General features: G+C 45.1%; 1 protein-coding gene across 4 annotated transcripts in view; it reads left to right on the top strand.

The window, feature by feature from the left end:
- Positions 1-14,339, top strand: part of ANKS6 (ankyrin repeat and sterile alpha motif domain containing 6) — a 64,008-nt gene that overhangs the window by 36,220 nt on the left and 13,449 nt on the right. For 2 of the 4 annotated variants that reach the window (XM_037998201.2, XM_007968612.3), the window contains exons 12-14: positions 3,148-3,331; positions 8,297-8,364; positions 14,009-14,125. In XM_037998201.2, coding sequence (XP_037854129.2) covers positions 3,148-3,331; positions 8,297-8,364; positions 14,009-14,125 — 369 coding nt within the window. Of the gene's footprint in view, positions 1-3,144; positions 3,332-8,296; positions 8,365-14,008; positions 14,126-14,339 lie in introns of all 4 variants that reach the window. The other 2 variants (XM_007968613.3, XM_007968611.3) reach the window with 1 other exon arrangement.

Raw genomic sequence — 14,339 nt, 5'->3', positions numbered from 1 at the left:
ATGTAAGTAAGTGTTTCCCTGATTTCTGTGAGCCTCTAGCCACTTAGTCAAACCCAAGGAGGGAGTTGTGGGAACTCTGATTTATAGCCAGTCAAAAGCACTTTGAATGACAGGATTTCATCCTTTTCATGGCTGAATAATATTCCATATAAACCTGTAAATGTAAGTAAGTGTTGCCCTGAGTTCTATGAGCCACTAGCCAATTATTCAAACCCAAAGAGGGAGTTGTGGGAACTCTGATTTATAGCCAGTCAAAAGCACAGGTAAAGCAATCTGGGGCTTGCAGTTGGCATCTGAAGTGGGGGCAGTCTCCTGGGACTGAGCCCTCAGTATTCGGATAGATTGTGTCAGACTTGAATTGGAGGATACTCAGCTGGTGTCCGCTGCAGAACTGATTGCTTGGTTGGTGTGTAGGGGAAGAAAGCTCCATACGTTTGGTCACAGACACATTCTGTGTTGATTGTTGTGGGGTAAGAACAGAGGAAAAATAGTTTATTTTTTTCCTCTCTAGTCACAGGATGGAACATAGAGTGTTTGTTTTTATGGCTTGGGGTTAGGAGGAGGGATTAGCTAGAAAAGGACCGCTTAAGGACATTCAGAGGATGATGGAACTCTTCTGTGTCGTACTCTCTTGGTGGATGCATAACACCATGTTTGTCAGATCCCATGGAATTGTATGCAGCAGAGCTAATTTTTTTACTATATGCAAATTAAAAAAAAAAAAAAACAAAATCAACCATGAACCAAAGAAATAATGCAAACTATGACAAAAGGTCTAAGTGTATTACAAATGAATGACCTAACCACATTGTAGGAGGTGGAGGAGAAAATCATGTGTTGAGTGGATATTAGGCTAAAGACAAAAAATGCTGCATACAAGTACTGTACTCTAGTTGATATTTTTTTTCTTACTAGCATATGGGCTAACAGTTCTGCTATCCTTACCAGGATATGGGCTAAAAATTTTTTTTGCATACATGTACACTTAACATGTATACCAGGATTGAATAAATAAGTAGCAAAGTTTTTACTGTCAGAGACAGAATCAAAGGAGGAATGCTAGAACAAAACCTATGGATGTTGGATTGAAGTCAGAGATATCGGTATGAATCAGTATGAGTGCATGCTTTTAAATACACAGAGAGTTGCATACACACAAAGTAGATATAAAAGTAGATATGGCTATGTGTGTATACAAGGGTTAGTGTGTATGTGTCTTTGTCCACTTTGAGGACCTAGAAACAGTGATGTCCCAGTACCAGTGAGCAACCTAGTGCCCAGATTTTGGTTTCTAAATACCATTCTCTAATAAAAGGGACCTTGGAAAGCTTTGGAGAAGTGGTTTATTCTAGTACTGGGTCAACAGAAATATAAGATGAGCTTAAAGTATTTTGTGGTGTCAGAAAGTAGGGAAATACTTTTAAAAAGAAAGAAAGATGACACGTCAGAAGGATACAGGAGCCAACCCAAAAGATCTCCCAATGGCCAAAGCTGTAATAATGAGCTACAAAATAACAGTAATATTGGATTATGGCCCAGAGCATAAAAAATACCCATGAGCCCATACTGATAGGAATAAATGATTGAGCAAATAAATGGGAGAGAAAGAACAACTCTTCCTTATAGAAGTATTACAGATAATAAATGTGGAAGGAAGGAGGGCAATAGAAAATCACCGTGGGAACACCACTGTAACACTTGCCTCAGTGAGACTCGCCAATGAATGCAAAATTAATGGACAGAACCTTAATAAATAGTTACCCAAAAAATCTTCTCCCAAATAATATTTAATTTTTTATTTTTATTTATTTATTTATTTTTTGAGACAGAGTCTCACTTTGTCACCCAGGCTGGAGTGCAGTGGTACGATCTCAGCTCACTGCAACCTCTGCCTCCCAGGTTCAAGTGATTCTCCTGCCTCAGCCTCCCAAGTAGCTGGGACTACAGGCGCCCACCACTACGCCTGTCTAATTTTTGTATTTTTTAGTAGGGATGGGGTTTCACCATATTGGCTAGGCTGGCCTTGAACTCCTGATGTTGTGATCTGCCTGCCTTGGCCTCCCAAAGTGTTGGGATTACAGGCGTGAGCCACCGCGCCCGGCCCAAATAATATTAAAAAGAAAAACAATGACTTTATAATGGAGAAATCTGGCAGACATCCCCTCATGTAAGTGATGAAGGTTATCATCGCCAGTAATCAGATACTATGTCCTCTCTGCATAACGATGCACTGAATGGGCGTATCACCTCTGTGGTCATTGCCCCCTACATTCACAAGCACATCTAATTATGGGAAAACATAAGACAATCCCAAAATGATGTGCATTCTTCAAAATACCTGACCAAGACTTCAAAAATGTCAGGGTCATGAAAGACAAGGAGAGACAGTGCTGTCACAGGTCAGAGGAGCCTGCGGAGATACTACACAGCTCCATGCAGCATGGGGTCCTGGATCGGATCTCAGACCAGCATAAGGACATGAGAAGAACAGCCAATGAAACACAATGAAGTCTGTAGTTTAGTTAATAGTGTTGTGTCAATGTCAGCTGCTTAGTTTTGATCATTATACTGTGATGATGTAGATGTTAATATCAGGAAGCTGTGTGAGGGGTATATGGGAACGCTATTCTATCTGTGCAGCTCTTCTATATGTCTAGAATTATTTTAATGTAAAAAGCCTTTGTTGTAAAGCTAACCAATGAGAAAAAGGGAAGAATATGTGTTCTTTGGTGAAAAGCTTGGAAGTGACTGGTGTAGATGAAGGAGCATCAAGAACAGAAAGAGACTTTGTGCCTCGGTCAGCCACACTTTGATTTTGCAACTGGTTAACTGAGGCCCAGAGAGCTCAGGGGACTTGGCCAAAGACACAATGCAAGTAGCTGGAGGGCAAGACTGGGACGGGGTTTCCTGACTCATGACATGCAGCTATTTGATCTCATCCTGTCTCTGCTCCAGGGTTGGATTTTCCTCTTAATTGTTCTGATAATGCTGTTTCTGCTTTGCATGTTTTTAAAAGTAGATTTCATAGCCCCGGTTAAACATTGTGTTGAGTCAGATACCGCCCATGTTCCTTGTTGTGGGTGTCTGTTTTCATCTTTTCTACCCTACAGGCGATGGCTTATGTATTTGTCTTACTCTGTTCAGCAGAAATTGGAGACCAGCAAAAGGCCTCCATCTGGAACTTCCACTACCTCCAAGAGTACCTCTCCAACCCTCACGCCCTCCCCCTCACCCAAAGGGCACACTGCAGAATCCTCAGTGTCTTCCTCCTCATCCCATCGGCAGTCCAAGAGCAGTGGGGGCTCCAGCAGTGGCACCATCACAGATGAAGGTGAGTCCCCTGAGGGCTTGAAACCCCACCTAGTCCTCTCACCATGATGACCTGGCAGGAAGGAACTGCAAGGTGACCTTAATGGTTATAACCATCCTAGGTCAGGTTTTAAGAAAATTTACAACAAACACGTCCCTCCTTTTCTCTGATTCTGCCTTGTATTTTTGTCTTCGCTGTGCAAAGGTATGGTACGCTCCCTCAGAGTTTTTGAGTATAGGTGAGTTTTGTTTATATGCACAAACATACACCTGTGGAAATGCTTCTTCAACACGAACTTACTTTCCCTGGACCCTGTAGCAGTCAGGATTCTTTCAGTGGGAAGTGAGAGAAACTCCATTCACACTGGTTCAAGGAAAAAAAATGAAACCTGACATTTCATTGGCTCATATGATGGGAGTGTCTAGGGTGTGCTTCAGCCATGCGTGAATCCAGGTGCTTTGGGAATGTTTCCAGGTCTCACGAAGGCTCTCTCCAAGCGGTGGCAAGCAGCTTCAGGCATAGTTTTGTCTTCATACTAATTTTTCAACCCCAGCAGAAAGAGTGCTACTTTCTCAGTAGGTCCAGCAAAATCCCAAGTAAGGCCATTGGCTTGGCTGTATTTATAATGACCTGGGTCAGTTGCCCATCCTTGACTATCTCTGTGTCCACAGGGGTGGAATGTGTTGATTGGCCATGCCCCTTGGGTCAGTTGTCTGCTTTGGAGCGGAGTTGGGGTCCAGCCTGCTGACATTTGGTTTTGGAAGTGGGAGAGAAATAGTTCCTCAAAGGAAAATTTGGAAATACTGTTTCCAGGAGGAGGGGGATGGGTGAGGGCAAGCAAAAGCGGTTGATGTCTGCTGCAGCCAGGAGAGCCTCGGAACCTGCCTTGTGAATTACAGCCTCTGCAGCCCCCATGCAGGAATGATGAGGGAAGATGGAGTGGGTGGTAGGGCAGGAGCAGAGGCTTTGCAGTCAGGCCCCAGGAAAGATAAAGGCAGATGAAGACAGGAATCTCATCCTTTTAAACTGCCGTCTAGTGGCCCCTAGGAGCTGGGAGAGGGGAAAGAGGAAGGGAGCTTTGGTGACACCTGGGGCCCAGGCAGGTGCAAATCGAGGAATATAAATCAGCGGGGAGAAAAATCTGATTGTGTATGTGGCCCTCACAAATGCATTTGTGGGCAGCTTGCTGCAGCTGCTGAGGAGGAGGGTGCTGAGCAGGTTCTGCTGAGCAAGATAAGTTGGAATCACCTGCACAGGCTCTAGTCTGTACTAAGTTGATAAATGCGTGCTGCCACTGGTATCCTACTTATTTGGGGGCTACTTTTATTGTTTTGTGATATCCAGTGTGATCATTTATCAAGGCCTCAGAGGTTCACCAGCAAACTCATTCCTCCCCAACCGTATTTTCTGTGTGGAGTCTTGAGTTCCAAACTCGTGAATTCTCCCACCTCTGAGGTTTTCAGGAATTGAAACCCCTGGAGATTCAGTTAGGTATTTATGCCCCATTGTTTTCCAAAAACAGTGGAGACAGTGGATGTCTGTATGGACTGCCCATACCCACTCTCTTTCCCTCTTGTTCATTATTAAAAATGGTTTGCAAAGTCCTAATTGGGATGAAGAAAGAAGAGGGCCAATAGCACTTTACTTGTAGAATAATTTCTCTGGTTCAGAAACCTTAGTTTTCCCATTGAGAGTTCCTGGGTCTTGAGGCCACAAGCTGTTTGTCCTGTGGGTATATGATTGTTATAGGCCAGGGGCTGCAATCCATCTAGCTATTTTTATGATATTCTGGGAAATATGTGGTCCCAGTCAAGGACACATGTGAGCTTTGCCCCGCCTCATCTCTCCATCTGCATTCCTCCTCTCTGTACTCCACCTGTTAGAAGCAGCAAGGCTTGTGACAGCATCACCTTCTCAGCCTCACATTAGTTCCAGGAGGTTTTATTGGGCAGTCCCCTGGGTGCCCTAACCTGTGCACCCAGGGGAACTCACAGAGAGACAGACACATTCAACATAATGACATTAGAGTATAACACAAGGTGAGGTCATATCTGCTATCAGCACCATGTGCCATGGAAGGCTCCCCTGGCAAACGGGCACTCCAGCTGGACCACGACGCTGGGAAGAGACAGGCAGTGGGGTGCCAGAGCTGACTGTTCAGTTTGTAGGAAATGCCCAAGCTGGTTGTTAAACACAACCATTATTTACAAATCACATGAACTTAGAATTAACTAAATTATAGAAATAGTATATTGTACTTAAAATGTATTTTTTACTCATTTTTGTATATTTTGTTATCTGTGCTCTTGAACTTGTGTATATCTCATATCTGCAATGTGAATACCCCATAATGATGTGTTCCTACTGCGCATCTCTGCTCAGCTTCACTCTCAGGGACATTAGATTGGTAGGTTGAAATTGGCTATAATGGGGGTATTCACACCATGGAAATTGGCAAACGCCGTCAATCAGGGCTTGCTTTTTGTTTTGCGACAGGGTCTTACTCTGTCACCCAGGCTGGGGTACAGTGGCACGATCACAGCTGACTGCAGCCTAAACCTCCCTGGTCGCAAGCAATCCAGGGCTTGGTTTGTTGTCTTATAGATATTGTCTACTTGTAATCTAGGCAGTGATGGAAAAATGTTAACAGTGAGGATTAAACCTAAAAGTATGTTGTGTCTGTAACTGTCATCTTGTGAATCGCACAAAAAATTGAGAAAATATTCTTCCAGTATTTGAAAATCGTTATCTGATTCAGCCAGGTTGCTCACCTGAAGTTCCAACATTGTCTTTGTTGTTTCTTTTTATCTTTCTTGTTCATGTAAACAAAACTCTCAGCCAGCTTTCATGTTGGAACCATATTCCTTGGCTGTGGGTACAAGAGTAGGGCAAAAACAAATGAAAGTATTTGGTGAGAATCAATTGGCTATATGGAATTTATAAGAAAGAATATTATATGTTTTATTATTTGTAAATCGTGTGCCATAAATCATTTTTATTAGTAAAATCTGCAATAGATTTATGTGCCTGTATACATGCATACATCTTCCCCTGAGAACCAGTTGTTAAGCATTTACCAGCACACCACTGTGGACCAAGGCTGCATGTGTAGGGAATGGCAAGAGCAAAGGTTTGGTGTCATGAAATACAACAGATTATGTGTAGATTGGGATTTGATTTGTCTCATACGTCCTCGCTCAGTAGCCTTTCTACTGTGAAGCTTTCCCTAGTCCCTTGGGCTGGGTCAGCTGTCCTCGCTGTCCCCACCTCGCCCTATTCTTGCTCTTCACCGTAGCATGCACCACCCATGAGAAAAGTGGAGAGCAGGTGCCTAGCACAGGCCTAGTAGCTAGACCACTGGGCTTGATTCCCTGCTCTGCCACAGTCTAGCAAGATGACCTCACCCAAGATGTGGTATCGAGCCTTTCTGTGCCTCAGTTCCTCATCTGTGAATGGGGACAGTAATAGGATCTACCTCATTGGTGTTGTAAAGAGCAAGTGGTTCATCCATGTACAGGCTGACTGATAGCACTGTGTATTAGCTTTCACCCTCCTCATCCTATCCTCCCAGCCACACTGAGCTTCACAACATGGACCTCTCCATCCTTGCTACCCAGTGTCCATTGGGCACAGTGGTAGTCACTGCTGGAAGGAAGGAAGGGAAGTAGGGGAGGAGGGGAGGGAGGGAGGGAAGGAAGGTGAGTTAAGAAGGAACCCAAGCCTCCTGATCACTTATTTAAGCCGCATCCACTGCCTCAGGACCTTTGCACCTGCTCTTCCCTGTCTGGATGCTGCCTAATGCTCTTGCTCCAGATATCTGCATAACTCACTCCTTCATTTACTGCTCATAGGTCGCCTTATAAGAGAGTCTTTCCATGACCATCCTCTGTAAAACAGCGTTTGTAAAACTGGAAATGCTGTCATCTACCTTAATGCTGCTCTCTTCTTCCTTGCTGTCTTGCCTGTCAGCCTTTGTTTGTTTGAGACAGGGTCTTGCTTCATAGCCCAGGCTAGAGTGCAATGGCATAGTGGCATAATTGCAGCTCACTGTGGCCTCAAACTCCTGGGCACAAGTGATCCTCCTGCTTCAGCTTCCTGAGTCACTGGGACTACAGGCACACACATCACACCACCCAGCTAATGACTTTTAAATTTTTTGTAGAGATGAAATCTCATTGTAGTGCCAGGCCTGGTTTTGAACTTGTGAGCTCAAGTGATCCTTCACCCTCGGCCTCCCAAAGCCCTGGGATTACAGGCATGCACCACCTGCCCGGCCCCTATCAGCCTTCTTATTGTCTGTTTTGGTATCTGTTGAGTCCCCAGTGCCTAGTTTGGCAAATCACGTTTGAATGTGTGAGTGAATTATTTCTCCAAGCCCCTCAGGTGCTGGTTTTGTCTCCTTTTCTTTATTCTCCCTGTTCTGACACCCCAAATCATCCTCTTTTGCCCTTCTGGCTCTGCTGTTCCACATAGATGCCTTTTTCCTTCAGGAAGGCCACAGCCTCTGCACACTTGAGCCAAACCCTGGCTCTGCTCTGAAGCCCACCACCTTCTTTCTTAAGTTCTTCCTCACACTAGCTGAGGACTTGCTGGCATTGGCATTTACTGCAGGCATTGGCATTTACGGTGCCTTCTCGCACAGAAGGCAGAGTTTTAGTTCTGGCAGCTGCAACTCCCAGAACTTGAGGGTCGCATTCTGGAGGGAATCAGTCAGTCCTGGCCCAGACTCTCTGTGTCTTTGCAGCCTGACGTGGGGTTTTGTCAATTGCTGAGGACCTACCTTGAGGGGAAGAGGGTGCAGATGGCTCAGGACCCATCTCCAGCCTCATCTGCAGGAGCCCAGCTGAGATCAGCTTTCTGTGTTGGGGTTTCTTATAGAATTTCATTTGAAATAAGATTACCACTACTTTATAGAAGTTTGAAGACCACTTTTTTGATAACATTTTACCAAATTCTAAAATTTTTTTTTTCCTTTCCCTCTTAAAGATGAACTGACCGGAATCCTTAAGAAATTATCACTTGAGAAATATCAGCCCATTTTTGAGGAACAAGAGGTAAGAATGCTCTTTTTGAATGTCAATTTAAATCTTACTGTAAAAGAAAACTTTGTCTAAATGTGTAGGTTTTCATTTTGCAAGCCTAAATTGATCTCTTGCACTGAGACAGCTGAGGAAATAGAATTCATGCTCAGCGGGTTTAGTTCAGTTTATTATTGTGAAATCCTAGGGACTTATGGCTAGCTTTGTTATGATAGAATTTTGTAATTTTGAGCATTACTTTCTCTAGAAAAGTTTATTTCTGTCCTGAAAACATGTTTTTGTTGTGTGTGATTGACTGGCAGACTTATAGGCTTAAAGTGGGCTGATAGTAAACCCTAAGGAACCTGTGTTATGTGTCTGGATCTAGGGTCTGTGGTGGTCTGAGAGAGTTGCTATGCGTTTAAAAGCATTCAGATTCACATTAAAAAAATACTGTTCTGGAGTTTGGCACTTCCTCAAATATTAAACATAGAGTTACCATATGACCCAGCAGTCCTACTCCCAGGTATATTCCCAAGAGAAATGAAGACATATGTCCACACAGAAACTTGTACACAAATGCTTGTAGCAGCATTATTCATGAAAGCCGAACTGTGGATACCACCCGAATGTCCATTGACTAATGAATGGATAAATAAAATATGCCTGTGCCGTGGAATATTATTTGGCCTTGAAAAGAATGAAATACTGGCACATGCTACAACATGGATGAACCAGAACACATCTTGCTAAGTGGAAGAAACCAGTCACAAAAGGCACATAGGGTGTGCTTCCATTTATATGAAATGTCCAGACTAGGCAAATCTATAGACACGAAAAATAGATTCGTGGTTGCCAGAGAGTTGGGTGGAGGGGTGGGCGGGTGGAATGGGCAGAGTAGGGGGAGTGACTGGAATGGATACATGGTTTCTTTTGGGGGTGATTAAAATGTTCTAAAACTGAGTGTGTGGTGATAGTTATACAACTCTGTGAATATACTAAAAATCATTGAATTGTATAAATAGGTGAATTGTATGGTGGATGAACTATATCTCAGTAAGCTGTTAAAAAATTTACTGTTTTAGCCAAGTAAAACTCCTCCACAGGCCCACCAGCCACCAGGGTATAGTCACTGGTTTAGAACATTCTAGTGAGCCGCTTAGTAGGTGAAAACTGTCACAATTGCAGAGCAGTCATGAGAATCATTCATTGTCCCCACCAGGCTTGAGATGCAGTTGAGGAGCTTGTATTTTAGTTCAAGAAACAAACAGAGGGTACAGTAGCTTTCCTCCTCCTGTTTGCTTTTCTGCCATATGCAGTCTACCATTCCTGCCTCCCTGGTGTTTTAAACCTTAGCAATGACTTTCTCCAAGAAATCTTTCCCTATTGCTGATTGCTGCCTGCTTTTGCTGATATGTTTATGCCTTCTTGGAGTATAAGGAGAACACATCTTAAAGTACACTTCTGCTTCCTGAGGTATCGTGTCTCTGGCTCACAGGGTGACATTTGTTCTGATTTATTGGCTTTACCCCTTTTTCTGACCTGGCATGTCTGCGAGTTCACCTGTCCTTCATTCAGAGGTTGTTGTGGTTGTCCAGCGTAGGAAACGGGGGTGTTTCAGCTGACGTACAGAGCTTCAAGAATGTTCACGGGGAGAGGAAGGCAGGCTGTGCAGATTTGCTCTGATTTTTTTTTTTTTTTTGAGACAGAGTCTTGCTCTGTCGCCCAGGCTGGAGTGCAGTGGCACGATTTCGGCTCACTGCAAGCTCCGCCTCCCGGGTTCATGCCATTCTCCTGCCTCAGCCTCCCGAATAGCTGGTACTGGCGCCCGCCACTATGCCTGGCTAATTTTTTGTATTTTTTAGTAGAGATGGGGTTTCACTGTGTTAGCCAGGATAGTCTCAATCTCCTGACCTCGTGATCCGCCCACCTCGGCCTCCCAGAGTGCTGGGATTACAGGCGTGAGCCCCCACGCCGCTCTAATTTTAATAACTCACTTACCTAGAAGTTTCTGCAGCCTCTGGGGTCAGGGAGGGAGCTGGGGCCTGAGGCGGTGCCATGGGGAGGGCTGGCAGCCACTGGCTGAGGACCTCTGTGTGTGTTAGGTTCATGTGAGGTTAGTTGAGGCAGTGTCCTCATCTCTACTTGACACAGGTGCCTGTGCTTGCTGGGGGCCAAGCTCAGTGTCTCTTCATTTTACTTAGTTTCTCTCTGGCAACATATGAGCTGGTTACACTGTAGGGGTGCACTCCCTATATGGACCCACAACCCAGTGTTTTCCTTGGAGGCTTTAGTAGGACTGAGGTTTTAACCCTGCTGATTGCCACCAGACCCAGTCACCACAGCTTCATGGGTACTTCTTAGTCCCTTTCAGAAACTCCTGGAAGTATCTGGCATGTAGATAGCACTTTTCCCTAGTTTCCAACAGTAAGCAATTCTCTCCATTAATATGCACTTACAGTCAATCAGTGAGAATTTGGAAGAGGAATGAAGTTAATTCATGTTCTTACCTTACCACATTGAAGCTAAAGACAGACTAATAATTTTCATCTTTCTACCTGTATTAAGGTGGATTTGACTATGTGTATTGAAAAATACCAAGATAATGGTACCTTAAACAAAAAATAAGGTGATTTTTCCCACAGAAAGTTTGGAGATGAGTCATCTGGCCCCTTTTAGCTCTCTGCTCCACCCCCACTAGTATATGTGGCTTGTATCCTCAAAGTCCAATATAGTTACTGGAGCTCCAGCCATCACATCCACATTCCAGGCAGCAGGATGGAAGGAGACTGAAAAAGGACACATTCCCTCCTTTTTAAAGAGACTTCCCCAAAGTCCCACACAGTCTTTATTATATCTCATTTACCAGAAGTTTATCACCTGACAATACTGATCTGCAAAAGAAACTCAGAAATATGTTTTAACTGTGTGGAAATGTGCCCGGCTAAAAATTGGGATTCTGTTGATTAAAAAATAGGGCATGAATATTGAAAGGATACTGGGATATTTCTGCCTCATTCCTGCTACCCCTTCACAAGTAGTTGTAGGAGAGGAATTCCGTCTTTGGTGCTCTCCACCTAGAATAAGCCCTGAGAGTTTGGCATCTCCCAGGGTTGACGGAGGTCAGAATTGGGAAGGTCAGTGCAGATGGAGAGGCAGAAGATTGATTGATTGATGCAGTCATTCATTCATTCAGTCAACAAACACACACTAAGTACTTGAGACCCTGCCCCTGCCAGAGCCGGGTGCTGGGAAATGCAGATGCCCAGAATACTCTGGAACCCAGAGAAGGGGGTCTATGAAATGAGGGCCAGAGAAGACCTGGGTTGAGAACTAAGCTGAACTTTGGAGAAAGAGGGGGAACGGACCTGGAAGGGCATCTGGGAAGAGGGAGCAGGATTCATTGAGGGAGCCTGTGGTACTCTGGCCTGGCTGGGGCTGGGCCAAGGCCAGCCCATCAGGAGGAGGGAATGGAGCTTGACCAGGCAGGGCCTGGACAGCGTGGACTTGCTTCTGTACACCACGGGCTTGAGGTAGATGCAGGCTGGACAGGTCTGTAGCCTCTGGTATGGAGGTGGACGGGGTTGGAAGGGCAGAAGGGGAAGAATAACTGGGAGGGAAAGACCAGTTAGGAGGTGGAGGGCCCCCCACCAAGAGGGCAGGTGCTGAGGACGTCAGAATCGCTGAGGACTGGCCATGGTGCCAGGCTGGATGTGGGGTCCCTGCTAGGGGTTGGGATTGTGGAGAGAGACTCGTGTCCAGCAGGGCTGGGGCAGGTGGTTTCCATTAAAATGGCATCACCCATCCATTCAGCCCCTCAGCACTCCGTGAGCTATAAAACACCCAAGAGATGCCAGGAGCTTACTGTTGCCAGAGGGGTGGGGGTGCCTGCATCTCAGGGAGGGCTAAGGATGGATTAAAGGAGCAGATTCTTCCCCAGTGACTCAAACCTGGTTCGAGGTTTTTGTTTGTTTTTAATCCAGAAAAGTAAAATGACTGTTAACAGAGAAAAGGAAAGATGGGGAGTAGGGAAAATTTCAGAAAGAAAATCTCTATCCCTACATAAATCAAATGTTTTAAAGAAAAAAAATTTTAATCTTGTTAGGTATGAGGGAATATAAAATAAAGCCTGCTTATAAAGTGAAAGACTGAGGATTTTCAAGAAGTTATGCAAGTTTTATTTTAAATGGCAATAGCATATCTCTAAAGTGTGATAGTATCTTGTAGTTTGTAAATGTAGATCATAAAGCTGTTTGTAAACTCTCTTTGTAGATCTCGCATCCACCCTGTAATTTATATGGTGGGACTATAATTTTTCGGTGGGGAAACTGAGGTAAGGCACCTGCCCAGGTCCCCCGGCAGTGAGTGGGAATTGGCACCCTATCTGTCTCCAGGGCAACACAGCCTCCTTCTGCTTAGCTCTGGCTGAAGACGTGGGTTTGGGCAGCCAGTTCTCTGTCCCATCTCCCAGATGAGCGCTGTTGTTGGAGTCTGATTTGTGAAGCTGTAGCATTGTCTGCAACAGCATCTCCCCAGGGGGAGGGGCCCAGACCGGGGACCCAATGCCTTAATGCTTAGGGAAGTGAAGTCATGTTAGCAAGAGAGCTGCTGCCCTCAGGAAAAGCCCATGACGGAGGCCAGGGAATCTGCGGCTGAATGATGTGGCATTGTGGAGAAGGGCAAAGATGCTGGAGCCCTCTGCCAGGGTTCAAAGCCAGGCCCTGCCACTTACTGGCCATGTTACATTGAATGCTAAAAAAAAAAACTCTGTGTGTCAGTTTCCCTGTCTCCAAAGTGGGGATAGTGATCTACCCCGCTGATGTCATGAGGGTTAAATGACTCAGTCTATCTGAAATCCTCAGAAGGTGCTTTGCACACATAGTGCTCACTGCCCTCCTCTGGTCTAACACTGAGACTGGCTTCCCAGTGGACCTGGATTGGATCCTGCCAGGTGTGGACCCCTATGCCAGAGGCCGTTGTTGTCTGACATGCAGGGTGATGGATGTGCTTGCTTCATTGGAGCCCCTTCCGACCTTCCCTCCACCTTGCCGTAGAGGAACAGAAGCCAGTGGAGCAGAGGGCTTGATTTCCTGTCCAGGGGCCAGGCAGGGCTGACAGAGCTATCAGGATCTCACCCATAGAAACCAGGGCTTGTAGTTTTGAGATGCCCTTATTCTGAGCTGTGCTCTCATTCTCCATGGCCCTCTCTCCTTTATTGCTTCTGCTTATTTCTTCACTCTGTCTTTCCACAGTCTGTCTCTGTCTCGTGCATGGTGGGGGAGACGAGGTGAGTACTGCCATACGTTTGCACAGTATCCGACGTTGTTAAAAGTACAGCAGCATTGCAGTTAACTTTTCTAATAGCAGGTCTTGGATTTCTCCTGTTGTAGCCACCCAGATGACTATCTCAGAGACTTTCCTTACTTGGCTCATTTTAAGGGTCTTCCTAAAATGCATCTGTTCAGAAAATCCAAGAGCCAGATCTGAGGAGAGTTTGTTTTTTTTTTTTTTTTTAATGTTTTCAACAATGCTTTAAAGATAAAGTCAGGACTTAGAAGTAGTAAATCATCATCAGTTTACTACTAATAAGCACTCATAGCTCATAATCATGAGATTGCTGTTGTGGCTGGGAAGAATCTGGCATCCAGCAGATGGTGGCGAATCCCCTCTCTCTCCCTAGGTGGACATGGAAGCGTTCCTCACACTGACTGACGGTGACTTGAAGGAGCTGGGAATTAAGACAGATGGGTCCAGGCAGCAGATTCTGGCAGCGATTTCTGAACTGAATGCAGGCAAGGTACTGTTCTCCGTTTCTTGTATTTCCGTGTTTCAGACATCTGAGAGCTTCACCAGGGTCCTGGGATCTGGAGAAGGTCTTACTTCCTCTCCTCTGTCATATCTGACAGTGAGCAAGCACTCACTGCCTCCCAGCATGGCCTCTTCCCCCATAAAGTTTCTCCCCAGATTGAGCTGAAATCTTCACTTAGCTAATATCAATGCACAGGGCTAGG

The sequence above is a fragment of the Chlorocebus sabaeus genome, chromosome 12 (assembly GCF_047675955.1).
Source record: "Chlorocebus sabaeus isolate Y175 chromosome 12, mChlSab1.0.hap1, whole genome shotgun sequence".
Lineage (NCBI taxonomy): Eukaryota > Metazoa > Chordata > Mammalia > Primates > Cercopithecidae > Chlorocebus > Chlorocebus sabaeus.
The sequence above is the reverse complement of the archived record's forward strand: the minus strand, read 5'-3'. Positions and strand labels throughout refer to the sequence as shown.